Source organism: Accipiter gentilis, chromosome 17, assembly GCF_929443795.1.
Source record: "Accipiter gentilis chromosome 17, bAccGen1.1, whole genome shotgun sequence".
Taxonomy (NCBI): domain Eukaryota; kingdom Metazoa; phylum Chordata; class Aves; order Accipitriformes; family Accipitridae; genus Astur; species Astur gentilis.
Genome location: NC_064896.1, coordinates 18,070,690 through 18,097,608, shown reverse-complemented (window position 1 = coordinate 18,097,608; position 26,919 = coordinate 18,070,690). Strand labels below are relative to the sequence as shown.

At 35.2% G+C, this 26,919-nt stretch overlaps 1 protein-coding gene across 7 annotated transcripts in view; it reads left to right on the top strand.

The window, feature by feature from the left end:
• The window catches only part of SBF2 (SET binding factor 2), a 331,511-nt gene that overhangs the window by 261,498 nt on the left and 43,094 nt on the right, over positions 1 to 26,919 (top strand). For all 7 annotated transcript variants that reach the window (XM_049821080.1, XM_049821081.1, XM_049821079.1 and 4 more), the window contains 10 exons: positions 7,767 to 7,937; positions 10,093 to 10,355; positions 11,660 to 11,832; positions 12,092 to 12,165; positions 12,557 to 12,752; positions 13,952 to 14,079; positions 16,360 to 16,535; positions 17,476 to 17,624; positions 21,550 to 21,748; positions 23,799 to 23,995. In XM_049821080.1, coding sequence (XP_049677037.1) covers positions 7,767 to 7,937; positions 10,093 to 10,355; positions 11,660 to 11,832; positions 12,092 to 12,165; positions 12,557 to 12,752; positions 13,952 to 14,079; positions 16,360 to 16,535; positions 17,476 to 17,624; positions 21,550 to 21,748; positions 23,799 to 23,995 — 1,726 coding nt within the window. The remainder of the gene's footprint in view (positions 1 to 7,766; positions 7,938 to 10,092; positions 10,356 to 11,659; positions 11,833 to 12,091; positions 12,166 to 12,556; positions 12,753 to 13,951; positions 14,080 to 16,359; positions 16,536 to 17,475; positions 17,625 to 21,549; positions 21,749 to 23,798; positions 23,996 to 26,919) is intronic.

The window sequence follows — 26,919 nt, the reverse complement described above, 5'->3', positions numbered from 1 at the left end:
TACAGTGTTACAGAAATACTCCTTCATTTAGGATTTTCACCATAAAGGAATTTCTGGTGGTTTAATTAAGATTTCTGGTAAAGCTTCTGACCTTAAAGTGAAGAAATGTAAATCTGAAGTAACAGAGTCCCATGCATTTTCCATATCTATAAGTTCAACTTCACCTCATGATGACTACGTCCTTATTCCAGTAGAATGGAACTTAATTTTCTTAATATTATGAAAATACAATTCCTTTTACTGAATTCAGTTTAACTGGAGCATTATTATCTGTCATGATTTGAGCAGCATTATTTTGTGTTTCCAGAAGAGAGCAAATGCTTACAAATGGTAAGGGAGGTAAGTTGCTGATACATTTGTGTGAATTTCTATGTTGCCATCCTAGATATCAAAAATTTAAACTGGATGTGGCCAAAGAATTGGGGTGTCACAAATGCTTTCCTGCCTTACAGTTTTCCCCTTCACTCACACACATGATTATTCTCCCAGTGATTCGAGCCCATGATTGAAGTTTGTATCTGCTACTCTTACTTTTATCCACATCCCTGCATTTTATCCACTTGCTGCTTCTTTATCCTTCATAATAATTCCTACAGTTGAATTTGCTGCTTCTTTATCCTTCATAATAATTCTTACAGTTGAAATTCTTGTTAGGATTCTCTTCTTCACTTCCTCCAATTTATCCCTGGCTTTCTGAACTTGTGAATACCACATGACCTCTTTGTCGTCAGTTCAAAACACTCCTGCCAATAACAACTTACTAGGCAGACGTTGTAGCTCTCCTCTTCCTTATGCACTGCTTATGCTGTATCAGGATCTTATTATTTGCAGAAGAGTTCCTTATAGTATCCTGCTCTGTAATGCACTTGCATCCAGCACCGCCACAGTCATTTTCCTTGCCTGTTGGTCAGACTGGATCTTCATTTAATCTCTCAAATTACTTACTTCAGAGTGCAATAAGTTCAGGTTTCTTATCCTTACTTTCAGAATTCTTCATGATATTGCTCTTCCTGTTTCTACCCATCCTCTCTCTTTCACGTTCTGAACCATGTAGTATATCTAATTTGTATTGCCAAGATGAGATCTACTACTGTTACAATTTTTTTAATTAATTTGCAATTTATATTCTGTATTGTACCCTTACATCTTTCTGACTATTTTGCTCATCCTGTTCTGGAGGACTACTTAAGGACTATTGTTTCAATAGTTTCTTCCGATAAGTGAACACTGTATATTGAGAACTTCAGAGAGAATTCTACCACTGAAGACAGAGAAAGTTGCCATAGGAGAAGCAAAATAGTAACTAAAGAAATATTAGAATGAAGCGACAGAAGAATTTACAAAGAATTACTTTATTACCCTTTTGGGGATTACTTAGATGCTCTATCAACTGGGCTTTAAGTTGCATATCAGATCATCAATAAGTCTAAGAATCACTATTTGAATATAAATAAAAACAAACTTGTGAGATTTACAGGGTTCACTTGTTTCTGAGTGTAGGCCTGGATAACAACTTTGTTGCTTGGGGGGTTATTTTTGTGGGTAGAGCCAATACTACCGTTCTGATGCAGGCACACAGGTGCATGCTCACTGCTGAGCCACGTACTGCCAAAGGAATATGGTGACATTTGAGAAGATTTTCAAAATAGCTGCGTTACAATTTCAAAAACTCTTCAGATGGATTCAACACTGCAACTGAAAATTTGTGAAAGCTGTAACTTAACTAATGGATTTAAACCTTGTTGAATAGAGTCATGGTAATCTCTATAAAGAAATGAGTTTAAAAAAAAATAATGTACTGTAGACAGGGGAAAAATCAGCATATTTCTTATCCACTTCTTGGAACTTAGCCTTATTTAGAACTGTGAAGTTCTGGTGTGAAAATGTCTTCTCTCTTTCTTTTTTGCAGGTTCTGAACATCTTTTCATTCTAGATTATTTTAATTTCCTTACTGTGTTCTGTGTATAACAGAAGTTAGTAAGTCTTTTTGTTATCTCTTTGGAGAAAGGAGAAGTATGTTACTGTGCATTATTTAATGTTACATGTAACTTTGTATCAGCATATATCTATCTTGATACATCTATATAGAAATCTGAGATATTCTGTATGGCTTTAAGTAATGTATAGTAAATTATACATGATCTTCAGGAATCTGGGATTAAAAATCATGAGTAGTTAGATGTGTAAGTCACTTTTGCTAGAAAATGTATACAATAAATAAAGCTCCATCCACAATTACATCCCAATTTTGAAAAATTCTAGAATTCTATTGCCCTCTGCTGGTTTGGTGTACCTGTCTGTGATATGGTAGCACTGAATTGTATGTGAATTGGTCTTTCTTTTATTTTTCTTGGTGAAATAATAGTAGATAAACAGTGTAATGAACCACTTTGCTACTCACACTTTAAAGTATTTTAAAATAGAAATCAGTCTTGAGTCCAGTCTTGTTTGGTGGTTTTCTGAAGGTGCCACCTGTTCAGAGGTGGCAAATTGTTTTCTTTTTTGTGCTGAGGTTTTCTGAAGTTGGAGAAGAAGCTTGATTTAGTATTTTGTCTTTTTTTTCTAAGGCAGTAAAAATCAAAACTGATAATAAAAATAATAATGGAAGCTTCACGGTTCTTACTTTATACTTTTATAACCTTTCCCCACATTTGTGTGTACAATACATGTGGGTATAATTTTATATTTTAGACCAAATGGGAAGACCATTTATTGAATTGAATTTTTTGACTGATGTTATCCATGCAGCACTCAGTTAGACTTGAAAACATATTCATATACACTTAACACTTGTTTGAGTATGTGCATACTGTGATAAATATTGATATATATGCCTGGTGTGATGCAGTGTTGTCTGCAAGTAATATATAGATAGGCCTCACTCCTGGAGGTCAGTCTATGTAGGCTGATCCTGTGGGACGACATCGAAGTCTTTTTGAACTTACCAGGTATCTGTGTGGGCACAGCATAGATCCGAATGCAGGACTGGCTCCTAGAATGTGTTCATATGCAGAACTCAGTTTACATCACCTTGGGGAGGGGCAGCATGTTGCCTACAGTAAGTGGTACCTATTCATGATATCCAATAGATGGTAATTGACTGAATGTCTATATAAACAGCTCCTAGATGGGGAGTAACCTTTTAAAGTACCAGTGTTACTATGTCCTGGATGATTTACAAACTTAAACTTGCAGGCTTCCAGGGAGAACCTTAACCAATACAGGAAAGGAAGTCCTGTGATCTCCTTTGGTATGCAAAGAAGATCAGTAGGTAATTTCACAGGTGTTGCAATAGTAGATAACCCATAGCACAGTGATTCCTTAAGGAGCTGAGGAAGCTATTCTTTTCATTCAGCAGCAACCTCCTTCTCACCTCTTTTCCTTCCTCTTCTCACCAAAAATACCCAAACCAATAACCCAGGATATAAGTTGGAGATAGAAGTCCAGCTTACTTCAGAAGTAAACTGGATTTCTCTAAAAAATGGAGTACTGTTGAGTTTGCCCCTTCATTTCCTCCATAGCCAAGAGACATGCAGCAAAATCCTGTGAGAAAAGCACAGTCTCGGGTATATTTATATTCTGGTTTTTACTCTTTTTGTTTTGTAACTCTTTTTCCAACTTCACAATCAATAACTGGATCCTTTGCTTTGCTAGTATAAACTTGCTTTTTTCTTTAAGCTTTTGCAGTGTAAAGGATAATGACTGTTGAGCGATCAGCACAAAGCATGCTTTTCTTTTCTGGAAACAAGCAATCTAAATAATAAAATGTCATAGCGAAGCTCTTTGGGGACCTGCACCTCACAGTAAGTTTGGGCGTCTTGGAGGTGGTGCACATTTTTTACTGAGCTGCAAGTATCATTTTCAGAATCTGAAGTATCCAGTGTCAGGTAACAGAGAAAAAATTCTAGGCAGGTATTGCCCAGTGCCACTCAGTAAGGTGGAAATAATGGGAAGATAATTCTTGAATTCAGGAAATTGCATATAGTCACACATAGCAAGCCCCAAATCTACCTTGTCTTTTCACAAACTGTAGAATGTAATTCATTATTTTGATATGGGTAATGTCTGTTTCATAGGTAATTTGGAAGGGGAGTGTTTGGGGTTTTTCTAGGTGCCATTAGTCTATTGAAAGAACGTAGTGTCCTTTGCAGAAGTTAACTAATTTCCTGTTGGTTATTACAATTTACACCTCAATGCTCATTTTAGCTATCATACAGACAGCTTTAGAATACGGACTTTATCAGTTCAGAACTATTTTTATTTTCTTCTGGGGTCTTTTTTAAGCTGTCAGCCCTTAAATCCTCCCTTATAAGTAGGAAATTCTTTTGCTGCCTCCTACATTCATTCTGTCAGGCATAAATTAATTATCGGGACAAGGAGAAAGAGCATAAATACCAGTACAGTTAAGCTGTCCTATGGAAAGATAGGTGAAGTTTTGGTTTACATATGTAGTATTGTGTGATGAAAAACACTGAACTACTGTTTTATTTAAATTGGAGACATTGTGAGCAACTTCATTCGAATACAACAGTAAATATTGGGGCCCTTTTGATGTGTTAGATTAGTTTCCATTCTAGTCAAACGGGCTGACTAAGCACTCCCAGGGTAGAGAATATAGACACTGCAAGCTTCATGGAATGCTTGTATTTGTACCAAGAGTATTTTTAGTCCATGGATTTTGACTGCATAGGAGCAGCAGTGTGCTGCTTCAGGTTGGTATTCATATTGCATTTTTACAAACAAACTAACCAAAACAAGCTGAGAATCCAAAGTGATTTTGCCCAAAATAACTGGCAGAGCTGAGCCTGGAACTCCAAGTCCTGACTTTGATTCTGTGCTCTGGCCTCTGTCAGGTTTTTGGCATTTGTTTCAACACTTGCAGGTGATGAGAAAGATAATGTTTATCATTGCTCAGTTTTTTGATGGATATTCTTTCATTCTTTTGTAAACAAACTATTTTTACTTTGTCTAGGAGTTACTGTCAGTGTTGATTTATGTCGTTATATCTCCATCATTTAAAAACCGTGTTTTGTACATGGCTGTTCACGGTTTTAAATTATGAGCACAGGAAGAGCATCTAAAAACCCCTCAGCTTTCCTGTCATGTTTGTCCCCATGTGAAAAGAATTTGTTTCATTTTTATTTCTGTAACACTATTACTATGCACCCAGGCTTGAGTTTAAACTTCCTTTTGGGTTTGTGCCAAAGATCACCCCCTCTTTACCTAGTTTACACAATTACCTGATTTGGGCTGAGGCATCAAAGAGACCTGGACAGGTTGACAGTCAAATCACTCCTTTGTGTGGCATTCACTACACATATTGGCATGAGTTATCTATACCAACTAGCTAGGCTTGGAACAGACATTTACTTTTTCCTTTTCCCTTTTCCTTTTCCCTTTTCCTTTTCCTTTTTTCCTTTTCCTTTTTTCCTTTTCCTTTTTTCCTTTTCCTTTTTTCCTTTTCCTTTTTTCCTTTTCCTTTTTCCCCTTTTCCTTTTTCCCCTTTTCCCTTTTTCCTTTTTTCTCACATCATACTCCCTTTTTGAAGCTGGGAATTACTGCCAGTAAAAAAAATAAAGAATAAATCAAAGTAAAAGTGATGATATGGCTTTAGCAGTAACTACTGCTTTAAAGATGTGTTGTCCATTTTTATATTCTGTGATTTACCTGTCATCCCCATTCATCTGTAACATAAGTTTTGTGCATCTGGATTTTGAGTGAGGTGAGTGATTGGGCCAGATCCATTCTGTGGCCCTGTGTTAATTACCACAGCTAAACAAATTAAGCCATTTTAAGCTAGCTGTACATACACCTACCAATGGTGAAAGATATGAAATGTGTCCAGCTCTTAAAGAATAAAGATTACTGTAAAGGAGGTAGCTTTACAGGAGGATAGAGGTAGTCTTCCTGTATATTTTTTGTTTTAAAATTTTCTCAGTTTTTACAATTAAAAGACTCAATTTCATGTACATTTAGTTGTCCTGCTAATTAACAGGCTTGACATAGTCATGAGTTTAGTGTGTATTTTGTACGCCTGAGATTTTTTCAAGGGATGCCCAGCAGTCAATACAAAGATCAGTAGACACTGTTTGAGCTGTCCTGTTCTGTGATTTAACAGCTAGATCAAGCATGGGAGCCATTACTGTGCGATCAGTTATCATTTCCTGTGAGCTACCATAAACTGCATCACAGATGAAACTTGGGAATCTGTTAAACAAACCAGTTATCTTCTGTTTTGATCTGTATTGAATAAACAAAGTCACATTTAATGTAATTTGAATCTTCCACACATTGAGATTTCTTAACAGGTTACCAAGAAATTTTGATTAAATTCTGCATAATTAAATAAAAACTATATTTCTCACTTTTTTATGGTTAATTGTGAGAAGGTATTTCAGTTGGGTAAATTTTAGTAGCATGTCACATATCATTCCCCAAACATACCATTTCAAAGGAACTTGTCTTTGATAGGGAATGAATACATGGCACATGATCAGGACTTTTAGTTCATGATGTACTTGGAAGAGCATAGTGTGGAAAACACAGTTCGAAGAATTGCAAAACCAGAAATCTGTAAACCATACTTTAAAAATTTCAGTTGTAATTTCCTAGCCTTCCAATTAAATGCCTGGGTGCCTGATAAGGAAGTATTATATTTACTGGCTGTTGTGTACAATTGTACAATTATAAATCTTAAATCAAGTAGTGTTCATGCTCTACAGGAAAGTGGTTTACAACATAATCATTAAAGTAAAATATAATTTCTAGATGCAGTGTATATTTCAGGTACGGGTAGTATTCTCAGTGAAAGTCATTAATTGAGGCACCCAGTAATGTACTTTATTCTTCAATTCTACTGCAGAAATAATCATAAGCAGATGTTTAGATTACCTGCTTCTTTGCTGTATGTAGTATACAACACAATTTTTTTTGGTGGCCTTTTTTTTTTTCAAAAAGTAAGAACGTATGATGTAGGATTTCATTCTTCATGATTCAGGTCATTGAAATAAATTCCTTTCATTGTATGTGGTTATCAAGAATATTAACTCACTGGGGAGACTAGTGCTAGCTAAATAGACTTACTTGAAAAAAATGGTGCATTCATCATGAGTAATGCTGTAATAATTCTGGGTTGGTTTGAGATCTTATAGGGGTCCAGACCCTTGTGACTTCAAAGAACATACCCAATTTTGTACTCTTTCAAGAGCTGGATTTGGGTCATACAGTGTAGTAGATAACAATGAAGAGAACAATTTATCTAATCTTCTGCTGTTGCAACAAAAGCAGCTTATTGGAAGGACTCAATTGCCACTTACAATTATTTTAAATTTCATTACTGTAGTTCTGGCTTTGAAATAAAATGAGAAATAATTCTCATGTTTGAATACTGATTTCTATGTTGTAAGACTAGATTATTTAAAATACTGTATTTTGTTGGCACAGAAAATACTTTATATTAGAAATGTGTTCTGTACTATCATCACAGAATTCTTCCTCTCGCGTCTCATTTTTCTACTATGAATCAAGAAAGCCATGCCTTGCACTGGCATTAGACTTGTACACAAGCTTCCTATATGTTAATTTCTTTAATGGCACAAAACTGGAGAGTTTCTCTTTCCTATATTGCAGTACAAAAGATGGTATATATTGCATATTTCAGTCTGTACAACTGTATATATTTTTTTTTTCAATACTCAAGCCATAGCCTTTAAAGGATACAAAATAATAAGACGAATTTGTCAATTTTGCGCATTTTTTGCTTTCAGAAATTAGCACCTGGAGTTAGTCAGTTTGCTTACACCTGTGTACAAGACCATCCTATCTGGACTAACCAACAGTTTTGGGAAACAACCTTTTATAGCAACGTGCAAAATCAAGTTCGCTCCCTCTACCTTACAGCCAAAGATGACAACCACGCAGTACAGTTGAGGCTAAAGGTAGGAGAATATATTAAAGTAAATATCAAGGCAGTATTTTTATTCACATTTTAATTGTCTCCAAAGTTACAGAGAGCTAAGTTATGTTTTCTCCAATTTTACATATCTTTCTTTAAATTTTTCCCATATTAAAGAGAATAACAAAAAATAACAAAAATTTACATTTATCTGCAAAGCATTATAATTTGATGTTGCTCTTACGATTTTTCAAACAACCACTTTGTTGTGGTTTAACCCCAGCCAGCAACTAAGCACCACGCAGCCACTCACTCGCTCCCCACCCCCTCCCAGTGGGATGGGGGAGAAAGTCGGGAAAAGAAGTAAAACTTGTGAGTTGAGAAAAGAACAGCTCAATAGAACAGAAAAGAAGAAACTAATATTGATAATGATAACACTAATAAAGTGACAGCAGTAATAATAAAAGGATTGGAATGTACAAATGACGCGCAGGGCAATTGCTCACCACCCGCCGATCGATGCCCAGTTAGTCCCCGAGCCGCGATCCACCACCCCCACTCTCCCCAGTTCCTATACTGGATGTGATGTCCCATGGTATGGAATACCCCGTTGGCCAGTTTGGGTCAGCTGCCCTGGGTGTGTCCTGTGCCAACTTCTTGTGCCCCTCCAGCTTTCTCGCTGGGCTTGAGAAGCTGAAAAATCCTTGACTATAGTCTAAACACTACTGAGCACCAACTGCAAACATCAGTGTTATCAACATTCTTCTCATACTGAACTCAAAACACAGCACTGTACCAGCTACTAGGAAGACAGTCAACTCTATCCCAGCTGAAACCAGGACACACTTTTTGTATCATTTTCCGCACTTTAAGGTATATTTTTTTCCAGAGAGTAGTAACTTACCATATAACAGTGTTATAAACTAGTGGCACTTCTATTATATGAACAATCTAAGCTAGCAGCAGTTCTAGTGTCCAATGTTAGATTATTACCAAACCCCATGGTGGTTTCTGTTGAATGGCACTCAGTCTGCTTTATTAAAATGAGACAGATCTTCCAGAACACAAATTGTCTGTCTCAGTAGGAGGAAAATACATCTTCAATGCAAAAATGAAAATATAATGTGAAGCCTTGCGGCATGCTAAAATAAGATTATTTTTTTTTAAGAGGGAGCACATGCGCATAGTAAAGAGCCATTTGTAATCTCTCTTCTTGTATGAAAATACCATTATCAACTAGGTGACTGAAAAGTGTATGCTACCCGAAGTCATACATCATTGTAAAGAGAGGAAGTAAAGTAGACAGAGGTATTCCCAGAAATGTAGTCAGAATGAACAACTGAAAAGGCACGTCAGACATATCAAGGATAAAGAGAAAAGGACTGTGGGACTGTGTATGGGCAGCCCCTTCCAACCTTACATTATGTAAAGAAAAATGTGAAGAATAGTAGAACTTACAAGGAAGCATCTACTTTAACCCTCACATGTGTTTATATGGAAAATTAGCTCAACTTTAACTTAGTATGGAAAAAACATTTACAAGATACCTAGTCCTTTAACATCAGGTGTTAGGTCACTAGTATCGGCTGCCAAATTCCGTTAGTCTAATTTCCTCAGGCTATAATATAATCTGACTATGTGCCATCTACCTAGTTTGCTTCAAGCAAATGCTAGAATTAGACTCCAACATGTAAAAACATGAATGTTTCAGCTGGTCTGGAAACTGTTTATATAAAATGTTGCCTCACCTGAACATTCTAGGAATTTTGGAGAATATCACCTGCATCAAGCAATGAGCTGCATGTTATTTCTCAATCTGATTTATGCATGTTCTTATGTAAGGTAAGTGGTTAAGCGAAGGAGAGCAACTACATTAAAATCAGTAAACCATTCTGAAGAAACATGGATGATCGTATAGCATAAAAAAGATCTAGAAAGAAATTACGTTATTTAGATCTGTCCACATTGTGCTACTTGTATATTTCAGTAAACAGCCTTCAAAGCTCAGTTGCTATAATCATAACTCTCCTTAAACCCTATTGAGTGTAGTTATTTGCTTTTTCTTTTTAAATTAGTATATAATTTAAATAACTGAAGAAGTTTAATAAAAAATGTAATAAGTAAAGTTTTGACTAAACATTGATTTTTAAGTTATTTTTTCTTCTCTGTTTTTATATTTCTTTCTGTGCCTGTTCTAGGAGAAGAATTCTGTAGGTCCAGACCAGGATAAGACAGCAATGGACCTGGCTGCTGAGCAGTTGCGATTATGGCCAACTCTTAATAAACAAATGCAGCAGGAGCTAGTCCAGAATGAGGAAAGTACAGTTTTCAGTCAGGCAATTCATTTTGCTAACCTCATGGTCTACCTGCTAGTACCACTGGATACTAGTAAGAACAAGTTACTGAGAACATCAGCTGCTGGTGACTGGGAGAGTGGAAGTAACAGTATTGTCACAAACAGGTGGGTACACAAGTTCAGTGGTAATCAGTCAGGATGGGCCACAGTTTTTGAAAGCTTCTTAGTTTTCAGGACTTATTCTAAATACCAGATTATTTCAGTATCTTCTCTTCTTTTCAAGTCCATTAATTAAGGAGAGCAGAAGTCTAACATAATTCCTCTTAAATAACAGAACTTGATCTGGAGTAATTTACCACCATTTAAAGGAACATAAAAATTTTGTTGTCAGAGTAAGAATTTTTAAGCTAGTAATGCAAATGTTGAACACAAGCATAGGGTGTGATGAGAAAGAAAACAGCAGCCCCAAAACTACTCTGTTAGTTTTTATATAACTTGAAAAAAACTGTCTATGAACCTAAAATCAGGAAAGAATTTGTATAGCATCCATAAAATCACAATTTCTGTGCAACAGCTACAAGGAAGAAAGGCACTGACTGGGGTCACAAAAAGCAAGAGGGCTAAACCACTGTGGCACAGGTTAAATTACTAAGGAGGCAGGAGGAGTATAATGCCAGTTACATTCCCTAGCATGCAAATCTAGCATAAGAAATGCAAATTTTCATAACAAGCCTTCCTCCCTCTCTATTTATTGTCTTAATTATCACCTATGGTCTGTCAGAATTCCCACCCAAATTGTAGAACACTACGTGAGAACACTGACATCAAGCAAAAGATAGGCGGCTATCAGTATCAGACTCCCCATGGCCACTCATTTCTGCTGACTAAACATCTCTAAACTCAGACATTAGGACATGCTCAGTAGACAGGTTGCGGTATATGTTGCAATATATGAATCTGGCCCTTAATATTATTATGGGAGGCATTTTGAGATGAGCAAAGTACATCTCCCACTAGCTGGCTTGCATTTTCTATCTGATGTACAAAAAACTTTTCTTATGGTCTTTTTAGCTTTTGAATGCTTTGCTCAGCAACCAAAATATTCATTTAATGTGTCTTTCTCTATGTAACTGGATATTTGTTTACCATGGGTTGCAAATAAAGTACTTGACTCTATGAAGAGAAGACATAGAGTGAGCTTACTTCCAAGGAGCTTTTTCTATCTTGTGGGCCTGTCTGCACTGGACTCATGGAGGGAAAGTTCTCCTACGTCATCATCCGTGCAGTTCTGACAGTGTTAATGACAGTGAAAATACAATGTAATTGTTGTACCACCATATGCTTTTAGCAAGGTTTATGTATCATAACTAGAAAAAAACCCCACAGCTTGTCTGTGTCTAGCCAGGTATCATATATGCATCACCAGCTGAATTTTTCACACTTGAAATTTCTTTTATTTATGTCTATAGTATTGCAGGCAGTGTTGCAGAGAGTTATGACACTGAAAGTGGATTTGAGGATTCTGAGAATAATGATGTTGCAAATGCAGTCGTACGCTTCATCACCAGATTTATTGACAAGGTTTGCACAGAGAGTGGAGTTACACAGGATCACATCAAGGGCCTTCATTGCATGATACCAGGTGAGAATTGTGGCAAAAAAGGTGGTTTGTACTCTTTCTTTTTAATTTTTTTTTCTAGTGAGAGAAGTGCGCTTTTTAGTTGCAGTTACTTTCAGTGAAGTTAGGTTAGATTTCTTTTCTAGACTATAATTGCTGTTGAATTTCAAATAATTATTCCCTTGATGTTTAAATTTGAGAATTTCAGAATATCAGAGTTTCAATTAAATTGCAACTTGCTCTTTCATATTATGTGAGACTTTATGGTGTTACTGCTTTCCAGGCATTGTAGCAATGCACATAGAGACCCTGGAGGCTGTCCATCGTGAGAGTAGGCGGCTTCCACCAATACAGAAGGCAAGTATTATGAAACATATTTGAATTCTTTACAAGTATTAGAATCATGCAATGTAGTCATCTTTTCTTCCCCCCGTATAGTGTTAAGAGGAAACATCAAAACATTGAAAGAAAATTTCCACCAGTGATAAATAAAGTGCTTGGCTTTGGTCTCATGAAATATGAACTTATGAAACTAGTAGAGCCAAACTTCTGATCATAAACAAGTTGTTGCATGCCCACTGTTTTTTGAGACCCATTTCTTTTAGTTGAGTCCAAACTCCATCTCCCTTCTTTGGACTTAGTCTTATAACAATTTTGTTTTGAAGCTTTTTAAGCCAAATATTATAACTAGACTGAGGTATAACAGTGGTATCGCCATTACACTTACACTTTCATTTATTTGCATCAGCCCAAAATTCTACGACCAACTTTACTGCCAGGAGAAGAATTTGTTTGTGAAGGTCTCCGTGTGCTACTGGATCCTGATGGCAGAGAGGAAGCTACAGGAGGACTGCTTGGGGGTCCTCACATCCTCCCTGCTGAAGGAGCTTTGTTCCTTACCACTTACAGAATTATATTTAAAGGCACTCCTCATGATCAGCTGGGTAAGACAAATGAAACAGTGGTACTTGTGGTCCTTAAGATAGATAGGACTTTGAGCTTGCCTGTTCACCTATTCAAGCATCAACATCAAAATGTATATACCTCACAGTATAATTTTTCATGTTTATCAGATAAGAATAATATCTTAATACAGGTTTTTATTACTAGATATGACAATGGTTGATTTTGATTTTGCATTTAACTTAACTAGAACTTATTTCTTCAGATGAGGCATTAGATGCCAGATGTTTGTTTATTCCTGCATATTGGTAGATATTTAGAGTGCCGTCTTCAGTAATTTGTGTAAAATAAAATCATTGTGTACTTGTCTTAGAGGAAATGTCAGTAGACTGTCACGTGGTATTATGGGCTTTTACAGACTACCTAAAGTTGGAGACAGAAAATAAGGACATTCCTGACCATACTTTAGTAATTTCCATAGACTTCCGAATGGACAAAATGCTTAGTGTCTTTGTTATCTCAGTTCCATCTGTAAAATTGGTCTAATCTGCTTTATAAAGCAATGTTTGTAAGCTGCTTCACCACTAAGAGAGAACATACATGCTGTGTGAGATCTGCAGCTTCCACTACCCGTAGCTTTTCATTCAGCAGTTTTTTTCAGCCACTGGAAGTGTGTTAAATGAAAAATATTTATGAGTTAGTATTCTCCCTAAAATGATTAATAATAAATTCAGTATTCTTTTTAATATGTAATGGAAATAGCTCTTCTGAATGATAACTTTCATATTTTGACATCTGCCATTTCTAAGCAGATTGTTGTTCAGAAGTATAAATTTACTGTGGAAAGTTCATGGTCATATGTAAAGATAGCAGTGTATATTGTTCATGGTTTATAAGTTGTATAATGCAATATGAAATTTGAATAAGCTTGAAACTCTTTCTTCACCCCCCACCCAAGGTACATTTTGGGGGTGCATTTCCATCATGCAGAAAGTCTCAGAAGAAAAGAGAATATTTTTCTAATCATCCCAGCTTAAATTAAGCAGAAATTCAGATTACAAATACTACTTTAGGAATTTACCAACTTTTCGGGTATTTTTGCCTGAAATTAATTCTGTACTGTTATTTTTGTGTTGCTTTGTACTTACTCGTTCCTATCTATTCAAAGTACAATGTGACCAAACCAGATCTGGTTCTGTGATCTGACAAGTATCTGTAAATACAATTTTACGGTCCTCAGTTGGAGAGCAGACGGTGATCCGGAGCTTTCCTATTGCATCTGTTACGAAGGAGAAGAAGATCACTATACAGAACCAGCTGCAGCAGAGTATGCAGGAAGGACTGCAGATCACTTCAGCTACCTTTCAGGTAAAAGGAAGTTTTGTAAAAATTTATGTGACAACACAGTTAGCTTAAAATACTTATGAGCAGCACTTTGTCCTGGTATTTATATCTGCCCTGTAAAGTCAATAGAGAATGCAGTCATCTCATAGAAACCCTGGCATTTCTTGGCCCAGTTGATATTCACAGAGGATTACCATTTTCATATTTGATTTCTTTCACTCCTTTCCTCACGTTTCTATTTTGGATCCTGTAAAGGGCTATTTTGGGTCCAAAATTTCTTAATGGGAGTAAGCAAAGGCCTAGGCAGGCCAGTGGAAACATGCTTTCTCTATCCTCCAGCTACATGGAATGAATATGGAAAAGCTATAAATAATGTTTTTTTCTCCAGACTTGTCACTTTACTAGCTTTCTGTAAACAACCATGGCAGAAAGTCACAGTATGTCCCACATGGAAGCTGCACTTCCAGGGATCTTTAGGGTAGTCGCCATTGGCCAGAACCAGTGAGCCTCCGTATGACTTGCACAGATCCTGGTAGTTTCCTGTCTGTAGGATCCCCGCTCTGTGTTCAGCAGAAGCAAGTACAGCAGGGCAATTGACAGTGATGGATTTCTAAGAATTAGGAATCATGAAGTCTCTGAAGTCTTCCCTAAATGTTTCTTCTTGGTGGTGATCTTAACTGTGGTCAAACCCTAAGAGATGGAAAGTTGAAGACAAAGAATTTTATACCATGGACTGAAAGTAGACTACAGTACTTAAGATATGAAATACTTTGTTGGGTTGGCTGACTGCAGAAGTATATTTTCATTGAGAACAATACATTTGAAAACATAATAAAAAGATCATCAGCATTTTACTAGTTCCTTACAATAGTGCACATTATTTAGCTAATCATCCTTCAAAATCCTATTCAAAAGCATAAGATTAGGAGTAAAAGTGAGTAAAATAACTGTAAGAAAGTTGTTCTTGTGGAGTTTTGTGAGAACTTCATGAGGACTTCTATTTTCCAGAAATCTTTTTACCAGAATAGTTAGCATGCTTCAACGATGTGCTAAATACAGACACAGCTCAGTGTTTTTAGTGCTGGATTCTGGTCAAACATCACTTTGCTTTTGTTTAGCATAGTTTTGTATTAGGTTATGAGAAGAAAAACAATCAGCAAACAGTTTACTTTCTGTTCCCTTTATAACATCTAGAGTTCAATACAGTATGGAATAGCCCCTCCTCTTTGTTTATTAATTATGACTTTCCGAAGATTTTGGCTGCAGTTATGCAATTTAATATCTTTAAAACTTCAGATCAGTGTAACCCCTAAAGATTCGAAGAGCTCCTTTCAAGGAGGGCCTAGAACAACAGAGTTATTAGTCATTTGGAAAGTATTTACAAAACAAGTGAAATTAAAAAAGCAGTGACGAATCCACCTTCTAGGTGGCAAACAAAAGACATTCAAAAGGTGTATAGGTATGCACTCAGAAATAAAGCTCTAGGATATTTCTTTCTTTGCTTTTTTCACATTCTTAAAGGGTTTTGGGGCCCTTTTATGGATTCCCTATTTTCTCTCTCTATTTTTTTTTTCTTTCTTTCTTTTTTTGGTTTGGTTTTTTTTTTTTCCCCTGAATTGCTGACTGTCATCCTTTTGGCTGAGGATGATGGGATGGGATTTTTTTTTTTTTTTCCCCCAAAAAACCTTTCAAAAAGTGTTTTTAGTGGGGTGCATGGAACAGTGTGGAATAGCACAAGGTTAGTTCCTTTTTAAGGATCAGATTTCACTATTACAATTTTATTATTAGCAGTTTTCTATACTTTGCAAGGTGAGGCAAAAACTGGAATGACCAAGTAATGGAAGTATAATGGTTGTAACATATGAATGCTGAAATTGTTGGTTTGATGAGAGTCTTTGAAGTGCATTACCAACCTTAGTTCCTAGTATATGGGCAGAGCTGGCAGAATATTTCCAAGCTAAGCTGTCCCATGTGACTAGTATTTGAACTGTTGTAGACATCTTAGTGCCAGCACTACTTGGATTTACCAAAATATTTTGTGTTTGATATTATGAGAATTCCAGATGCCTCTTAGTGAAAATACCTTAGTATTAGGACATAAATGTAAAAATTAAATTAAAAAATCAATAAGCTGTATAATATCCCTCAAAATCATTAATATATATGTACTTATATTTGTATTTTCTAATGGGCATAGTACTGCACAAGTATGGTAATTTTGCTAATATATTTTAGGATCTTCTAATTTCTTTAATTCTATAATGTTTTTTTCAGTTTCTAATATGTCATGTCTTTAATATGCAGTTAATTAAAGTAGCATTTGATGAAGAAGTAAGTCCTGAAGTGGTGGAAATATTTAAGAAGCAGTTAATGAAGTTCCGTTATCCTCAGTCTATCTTCAGCACTTTTGCATTTGCAGCTGGACAAACAGCACCACAGATAATTTTACCAAAACAAAAAGAAAAGAACACTTCATTCCGGTATAGTCATTCTTCTTTTGTTACTGATGTTTGTGTTTAGGATTAGTCAAATACATTGAATAATCTGACAGCTTTGTAGAAATGCAGTCATTCAATGTCATTCAAGCAGTTTTCAGGAAAGTCAAAATAACTGATTACTATTCTGCATCTCTTTATATTTACTGAATAAAAGTAGATTATTATTATAAACATGTCGATTTGTAATAGCAATATATTATTTATCCAAATTTCTGGCTGCAGTAAATTTGAACAAGCTTCTCCTTTACATTTTGAAACACACACAATCTGAGTAGTATCTTCAGCAATGCAAACTATGCCAACATACAAACCAGATTTCTTGTGTATTACTTTATAGGTTAATAACCTAATGTGGGTTAGAATTAATTTTACCCTTAGTACAGTCTGTACAGTTGTCCTAGTGGTTTTTAATCTAGAGTTTGAGCTTTGGGTCCTCTTTTGAATTTTCCGTTTTACGTTAATTTTTACTAGACTAGCTGGATCATTAGTCTGTTCCAGAGTGGTAGTTCCTATGATTCTCTGTTGGTTATTCATTGTTGACACAGGAAAGTAGAATCCCAAGCTAGTCATGGAATCCTAAAACTTTAAGGTAATTTCTATCTTTCCTGCCTTTACTTTGTCAACTTCATAGATTTATGATATTCCTAGTAAAATACAAATACCTACAGAAAGATGATGGCTGCTTATTCATTACCATTAGATAGAATAGACACACATTTATCTCAGTGTAATACAATTGGTGTTTAAAAATTAATATAGGAACTCATTTTTCTGGAGGTTATAATTTTTTGTCATTATATTAAATGAAAAATTACAAAATATATTTTATTTGGGTAAGCGGGTTCATCATAAAAATCTGTACATACTATTGGGGAGAATCATATGCATCTTTCTAAATATTTTTATTGATATGAATTTATAGTACTTTCTCAAAAAGCATTGTAAAAGGAGCAAAACGTGCTGGGAAGATGACAATTGGACGCCAATATTTATTAAAGAAGAAGACGACAAGCACAATAGTGGAAGAAAGAGGGAATCGCCCAGGCTGGAATGAAGATGATGATATCTCTGGTAATAGTAAAACATTTTTTTCCATGTTGGTTGGCAAGTCTATCCTATTATGCTTCCATTCCAGTATATTGAATAAAAAATGTCTTCAAGAAGAAATCAAAGTCTTCCTAGACAGGAAAGAGAAAGGTTTCAAATATGTACATTTAGTAAGTGTTTTCTTTTGTGATGACGACGCAAAAGAGGAAGTTGACTTCATTCGGTGGTGAAGCAAAATACTAGATTATTATTTTTTAATTATCAAACTATTTGCATGTAGTATCTTAGCATTTTTTACATCATAATAGAGTAGATGGAACAGCACAGAAGCATGCTGTACCTTCCATTTCTCTTTAGACATCATGACATCTGCAATTAGCCTATGATGAGAAAGTAGTAATTGGTGAGATTTCAAGAAAGAGCAAATACTATGGGAGACTTTTGCAGATGTGGAAGTGACAAATGATTTCTGAAAGCAGCAGAAGTCATTACTACTGAAAATACCATTTTTCCAAATTTTGGTTGAAAGGATTTGGGGACAGAAGGTAGAAAGTGATTTGGGCACTTTGTATAGTTTGTGTCATGGTGTGGAGTTTGACTTTCTTCCAAATACTTCTTTTCCTACCATGTGCTGCTGTCAGTATATCCTTATCTGGACCAGTGCTAATTTATAATAAACCACTAGAGGGAACCAGATTCTCCTGTACATAAACAGGTATTGTTTTGTCATACCATTCTTTCTTTTTAAAAAAAAAATAATAAGCATTTCAGATAACAAAGTGTTTATCAAACACTAATAATTTCTTTAAAACATCAAACAAGCCAAATTTTCCTTTTGAATATTTTCTCAGTGAGCAAGGCAACGTACGTGACTTATGAGGAGATACATAGAAGATGTCTGAAGCAAGACTGTGTTACTACACTGTCTCTGTTCTCTCTGAAATGGAATAAAGCCATTCTAGGAAAGCTGAAAAATATTGATTCTCTTCTTTCATTCCAGATAAAAGTGGTGGAAAAAAAGGCAAAAAAAAAGGATTACAAAATGCAGAGTGTCTTTAAGTGCTGAAAAAATTACATTCTTAATTGAATTTCCAGCATCTTCCTTAAGCGCTGAGTCAGTATGCATTCTGATGGTGCAAATTCTTTGGGTCAGAAGCAATTCTGCAGGCTGTACCTGTGTGATTTTGGGGTGATTTTGTGTCCTTCACCCAGAGACACCAAGCACAATCATTCCTGTGTATACGTACTTCTCTTGATGGTGAAGAAATTTTAAGAGTTTTTGCATTGCTGATGTACAGAACAACTATGTTCTTCCATGAACACTGGTGTTACAAAAAATCAGTGATAGTCACTTTTTTCCTCCCCTAACAAAAATATGAAAATATAAATTGTGAGGCTTCCTACCTGCTGCTTTCCAGATGTTTTGACTGGGAACATGTAAGGTGATCAAAGTCTGACAGTTTGCTTTTCTCTCCATTCTGCATTGGCACCTTGGGTATAGTTAGCTGGCAACAGCAGTAACTCTTTGCTTCAGATAGAGCACAAATAGCCATAAGAAATTTGCTATTTAATCACTGCAATTTCTCTTGTATTGACTGCTGCGAATGACTTCTTTGCAAGTCTCAAAAACTGAAGTATCAGAAACTATGCAGCTATACCAACAATGAAGCAAATGGGAACCATCTGCAGCAGGTGATACATTGTCTTAAAAAAGAAATTTTAAAGATAGGGTTGGAAGGAACTTCAAGAGATCATCTACTCCATCTCTCTGCCCCAAGGCAAGATCAACATCTTTAATCTGTTCCTCATAGATGTTTACCTAACTTTTCCTTAGAAGCTTTCAAAGATGAAGGTTCGATAACTCTAGGCAATTGGTACTAATGCTTTAACCATCCTTAATGCTGGAGAAAAACAAGCAACTTTCTGATATTCAGGCCTAAACATTTCCTTGCCACAATTTAAAGCCTTCACTTCTTATTCTGCCACCATATACATATAGAAGAGATGATTCCCTTCATTCTGATTGCAGTGCTTTATGTATTTATGGACTGTTGTAATATTTCCCTTCTCTGTTCTTTTCTGGATATTAAATATCTGCACTTCTTTCAGTTCTTTGCTTATTAGTCTTGATAGACTTCTCATCATCTTCATTGCTCTTTTCTCAGTCCTCTTTAGCTGGTCCACATATAACTTACAGTGTGGTTTCCAAAACTGGGCACAGTACTCTAGTTATTCGCTGTTGCTAATGAACACCTAATTTCCCTCCAATTCCTCCCCATCTTCTTATTTTCAGCGTTTAGAATCTCATCACTACTAAACTCTGTTTCCTATAGGTGATCATACTGGTGTATTCCATAAAGCAGGAGACCGTAAAACCCACTTTTACAAACAGTCATATCTCAGGAACAGTAAAATAGAGGGATTATTCCTTTTGTTTTCAAAATCACATTAAAAAGAATCCATTTTAAACTTGAGATGGCAAAACATCTTCATCTCCCTCTTCAGGTTAAAGACACTGATATAAGCTCTTACAATGTCTAGCTTTTTATGCACAGGAAAATGTTTTGCAAATTCTGATCACCAACATACCTGCTTTCATGAGAGAAAAATGCATTTATAAAAATATGTTTCAAAAAATGCACCCTCGTCTTACCTGAGTCATTTACAGCTTTCCATTCAAAACTGTTAAATACCAAGTTTCTGCATGCCCTGAAACAAAATTATTTGTAAAACTAATTTAATTTGTTTCTCAATAGTGCTCTTTATACTTGTAAATGTTCTGTAACTTCCTTCTTGCCATGACAAATATGAAAACACAGAAAGAAGAGGAGATACCCACAGCGTTAAACTCTGTATTAGTTAGGTAGAATAGAGAATTGTTGGGTTTGTTTTCTGAGCCACAGGGGCAACAAAATTATTCATTTAGCTTTTATGCTAAGATGAAGAAAAAAAAAAAAGTGTATGGGTTGTACTCCTCTAAATTCTGAATGTTGTCTACTGCCAGTAAAATTTCAATTGTATCATAATTTTTATTTTTAAAATAATTTTAATTTCCAGTTTTGTAAAGTCCTATTTTACATTTAAATCTTTATATACTTTTCAGTGCCTCTTTCATGAAGATATACTTCCCCTCATATGCACATATTTCAATGCTTGAGGTGGTAGCAAGTAACTGATACATGCTGTGAACAGTAAACCTGCTTTCAGAAGTATTTGGAAATAGTTGGAAGTGTGAATAACAGGCAGGTGGCAGGTTTTGTACAAAGACCTTGCCTGACTTGAATTTCAATGTAGTTTGAACTTGTGACATGGTTTTTATCTCTCCTGGTTAAAGGTTTTTTCTGCTTTGGAAATGCAGCTGATGTGCACGGCTGAAGAAAGATGTTTGATATTCAAACTGAGGCATTAAGAAACCAGCAGTCATCTGTTGTGAAATTATGACACAGAAACATTTTTTTTTATTTGAACCAAGCCTTAAATAGATAACTGTTACATCTTTTGAAGGTAGTTTAAAAGAATTGTGAGGTCCATTTTATCTTGGATGTTTAATGGATTTATGCACACGTTTTTCATTATTCTGTCTTATGTACATCTTTGTATAGCAGTTGTGAGTTTAACAGGTTTTTATAAATTGTTGAAAGAAAGATTATCTGCCTTCAATTCAGTTCAAATGAACATGAGATCACTTTTTCCAGGATTTTATCAAGAAAGTTGTTGGCCATGCCAGTCACAAGTGCAGTAGGTAAATGTGCTATATATTCAGGTTTTCTGACCAAAATATTATTTTATTGCTTATGATTTCCAGAAACTCTGGTTCGTATGTATTAGTTCTTGTCATTTGTCACTGGCAGTAAGACAAACTAATATTTTGTTCAGAAGAAAATAGCATGGTTTTCTGTGTAACTGCTGGCCTCCCCAATAGCAAACTCTTAAAGATTTTTAACTTTAGTTTCAGATGACAGCGAGCTGCACACAAGTGGTACCCTAAAAGCATCAGAAAAATCAACAATGGAGCAATTAGTAGAAAGAGCCTGTTTCAGAGACTATCAACGTTTGGGACTAGGAACCATCAGTAGTAACTCTTCTCGCTCAAAAACAGAATACTTAAGAATAACTGCACTGAATAGGATGTATTCACTTTGCAGGAGGTGAGTTTACCAATTCAGTTAAGTAGTTGAAAATAAAGATGACATAGCACACATGCCACATGATGTATCCAGTTAACCAACTTACTCTGAGAAAATTTTTATCTATAGTAGCAATGTTCAACTAGTGACCTTGAAGCTATTTGTATTCCACTCAGAGATTCGTCTTCTGGTGGCTGCATATGTATTCATCAGATTCAGAAAGACTGCCAGCAATGGTAGCCACAAGTGAGCTTTCAGAACTGCCCCAGAAGCTCTGTCAGATTAATGCAAGTCTTCCTTCCCAGGTTGTTTCTATAGCTCATGGAAAGAGGGTGCCCTTGGGGCTTTTGGAGAACACTAACCTAGATACTCTGAATTGCCTTTTGAAGGAGTTTCTCTGTCTTGGCTTTCTACACTCATGCCTAAATCATTAGGCTATTTTTCAGCTTTCTGACTTAGCCAATAAAGTTAGCTGGTAGAACGCACTCTCGGTCTGATTTCTGTAACTTGCTGTGTTGGTACTGGAAATTATTTATGTAATATATTTGCATATAAAATCTGTTCTGTTGCTAAATAAACAAGCAAGCCTCAGAAGCAATTATACATAACTATCATCTTCAAATAAAAAATACATTTTAAAATTGAATTCATGAAGGTATCTACACTTCTTTAAAAGTTTGTCGTGTGCTGAAAGTCACGTGCTGTGTTTTAACACATGAATGTTACTAACTCCTTTTTTGTTGTGAAAGCTGATGTAGTTTACTACCCACAAAAATTCTTTTTAATAATGAAGCATATCTGCATGAGTCATATCAGAAGAACATTTGCATTCTCTAAAGCCAGTTTTGGCTAGTCTTTCTTTTCATTATGGGTAATGAAATCATCAGTTCCTCATGGAAGAAGGGCACACGAGAAAAATATTAGATCCTTTCTTGTTTTCTGACTTATCTAGAGTAACAGACTAATAATTGGGTTTGTTCAATCACCATTGAGTACAATGTAGATGAAGGCATTAAATCTGTACATTTTCATTATTCTTTGATTGTTATGCGGACAAGTCTTTCCTCCCCTAAAACCACCATGTTTTAATATTTTATAGGCTTTTTTGAAAAGATAATTAATATCCAAGTTGATTACAAATCTCAGAATATAAATACTTATCTAGTGCCATATTAGCTTGTTTACTGTGTTTTAAGAAGTAGACCGTAAATATCATGTACGTTGATTTTGTATGAGGGCAGTTAATAAATGTCAAAGAACTGAATTTACAGGAACAGTGTATATTGCAGAGGAACAAAATTATTTAGTAAGCCTAACTTTTCCCTGCTCCTTGTCTTAGTTTCTTCTCAACATATTAAATTGGCATTTAAATTGAGTATTTTTTGGAGGAGATAGAAAATAATCTTTCATATTGCTTGAATCCATCTCTCACTAACATGAACACAACTACCGTCTTGCTGGGTTTTCTGTTTTTACAGGTATTGTGTCAGTAAATTTCCTAATCTCTCAATGTATTGTAGTGTTTTTAAAAGTACACAAAAATGCAGTTTCAAATACACTGTTCCAAGGAATTTGTAATATTTAACTGTATTTTGACATAAACCAAAATCTATTGTTTTAATTGTGATACTTTAGGCAATCTAACATTCTTTCCTTTCAGTTCTCATATTTCATATACAAGCATCAAAACAAAATTACTGCATCATTTGCATGCCTCAAAATTCTCTTTTCTGTTGTGCTCAAAAGTATGGCTTCATTATAGTGACAGATAAGAGTTATACTAAGAAGAAAAATACTATCAAATAAAATATAGCCTTAAATGGAAAGAGACTAGTACTGATAGCCTTACAATTTTTTTGTAATTAAAGTTGTTTTTAAAATGCAGTCTTCTTTAACAGTCAATGTATTTGCTAGGATTGGACTAAAACTAAATAAAAAATAAGTCTAGCAGTTGAGGTATTTCCATTAAGATGTATATTTTGCTTGTAATTTTAGGAATTTTTTTTTCATTGTTTAAAACTTTGAAGGCAATTTTAATTTTTCAATTTTTTTCACCCTTTTGTTACTACAGTTATCCTGGGCTTCTGGTAGTACCTCAGTCTATTCAAGACAGCAGTCTGCAGAGAGTTGCTCGCTGTTACCGTCACAATCGCCTACCAGTTGTCTGTTGGAAGAACACTAAAACCAGTACTCTTCTACTTAGATCTGGGGGCTTTCATGGAAAAGGTGTTGTTGGCCTCTTCAAATCCCAAAACACACATACTACAGGTGAGTTGATGCAGATGGGCTTTCTGTATAAGTAATTTTCTGTAGAAATACTTATTTTTCTAGAGGAAATCAGTGATACAATTGAATCAAAAGTCTCAGGATGTGAATGGTTATCTGATATTACATTAGTTCAGTTTAATTACTGTATGTCAAGAAGCAGATCCTAAATGGTTTGAAAGTGGTTCAAAAACTGTCAAAGAATAATTTGAACAGAGATTATATATGTACCAAAAGTCTTCGGTAAAAGCTGGTATCTGCCAAAGGCAATGCAAACTTTCCCCCGTTTCCGTTTAATTCCGTTAAATTATCTTTTTCCTTTGCACTGGTTTATGTAATAAGTGTATGTTGTCCCTTTTAATAGAGGATTGTATAAAATATTAGAGAGACCATTATCCATTGCATTTTCTCATGTTTTTCATTGTAATACTAGTTTAACTTTTATCTTTCTTTTATAAAGCATAGACCTGAACAATTCTAGTTGCAGTCTTTGCATTAAGTATATCTATTCCTTTGTGTAATCAAGATTGGACCAGCACTAGATTTATCAGAATAAATTTATATAGGAATTAATTTTTCAGAAGGATATCACGTTAGGGCTACATTAATTTTGGAAAGAACATTAGTTCACTTTCATCATTCACAGGCAGTGTTTAGGATACTGATTGTGACTGCCTGGATTTCCATTGCTTATGCTGACAGTTTCTTCAGAGTTAATTTCATGCCAAGAGTGAATTTGGCATATTGCTGAAAAAAAGTTGGTATTCTTTTTAATCAAACTGATAGTTGTTTAGAAATTATCCTAGAATTAGGCCATATTTTTTCTTTATTGAGAAAAAGAAAATGTGAGGTAGAATTGGAATACCAAGAACTCATTAAGGTAGCAAAGAAATTCCTCAGTCCTGTTTATGTTTGCATTTCACCCCAATAATGACTAAAATGCAATTAAAAGGTTTGACTCTACTGAATAGTTTGTTCTATAGAATTTTTCAAAACCTGTAACAAGCACACTGTACAAATATGTGGAAGTCGCATAAAAGTAGTTTGAAGATTACATGATTTAAATATTTTCTGCATAGTCCTCCTGAATTTTTCCTTCACAGGGTATCTTTATGAAAACCACAATTTTCTTTCCTGTAAAGAACAGTTTATATCAGACATAATGTTTAGCTATATGAGGGCTTGTGTATATCAAATTCATCTTTAAAATCTCAAAATTTCAGAGACGTTATAGAAACATTTTTTTACATCAGTGTCTGGACCAGCTATTAACACTAATCTGTAAATCACTAATTATCTGCTGAATATTCATTGCTATAGCATTGATTCAGTGTGTCTCTTCAGTGTTTTGTGGGGGTGGTTTTTAGTTGGAATGAGGAGCAAGTTAATGAAATTAGTTTTATATAATGTGTTTTTGTTGAAAACCTTCATAAAATGAGTCACTGAAGTACTACCAATAGTTAACACAGCAGCTGCAAAGCTATAAGCAATACCAGTTGTTCCACAGGTTTATGGTGTGAATCCTAGCATGGTAATTCAAATGTTAGTCTTATAAACTGATTTAATACTGATTGTCTTAGCTGAAATACTGGCCAAGTATCTCTAACCTAGTATAAATAGAATAAATTGAAAAAATTCTGCAGGAGTAGTCTGCAAATTATATAAAGACAAACACTTCCATGTTTTCTGGAGTAGCTACCATTTCTATGGGCATAGAAGATGAGAGCCTTCCAAACCAAGATCTTCAAAGCCTGACCCATTAAAGCACATTTCCTGTGTGTAGGGCACATTTCCTTGTTGGTTTTGTAGGTAGTTTCTTTTTTTAATTTTATATAGTCTTTTATATTGCCATTGTCATACTTGCAGCAGGATATTAGGCAAGAGATAATCTGATTGACAATAACCGTATCTGTCAAACATTAGCTTCTGGAGTTACTGTTTCTTTTAAAATGTGAAGAAAATTGAGACTCTCCTCAGGAAGGTATTACAAGGAAAATGAAAAATATTTGTAGAATATTTATTTTATTCATAGTGAAGTTGAAGCATGGTGAAACAAAACTTTTGAAGAAACCGATCAGTAAAGATAGTTACACACAGGTGCATGTATTTGCCTCAGTAGGAGTTTTGTACAATGAAACTCTATACTGAAAAACGCATTGTGATGCAAACTGAGGACAAAGATAAGTTAAATTCAAGTTGACAGATGCATACCTTCCTAAGCAGAGATTTCATAGGAGTAGATTTTTATTAGGCGGTTCTGGATTGCTACACAGAAAGAAAGAGGACCTGCTGGAATGTAATGAACATTTTTGTGATTTCCTGTAACATCATGCATTAAGCAAGTTTTCGAAGCATAGTTGAGATCAATGTGTTATACAAGAAGCTCAGAACATATTTTTCACATAAATTATGCCCGGTACAGAATTGTTGTATGGAACCAAACTACATGTGCAACAGAACTGTATTTTTCTAACAAAGGATTATTAACAGATGTTTGAATATGAGATGGAGAGTATACAGGTCTTTTCAAAAGTTCCTTTGAAACATGAAAGTTGGTTTCTGAATTTCACTTCTGCCTTTCTCGGAATTTTTTTGCAGAGCATTGTAGTTCTAAACATGACATTCTACACCTGAATTGCCAAGTATTGGTCAACTGCCATGTAGGAAGACCATTTATGTTTCTTGTATGTAGTAACAGTTACCTTGATACAGGCTGGATTATTGACTATATTAGGACCCGTTGCAATATAAATACGGAGCAACCTGCAACCAGGTATATAGAACACATATTGGCAGCTGAGGCAATCTTAACTGCATTACTAAGCAATGCATTTCTTTCCTGGGATTTATAAAATTGCTATCAGGATCTCCATCCCCATCTTTTGTTTAAATCCATGCTGTTGTGATGGCCTTCATGTATGATACAG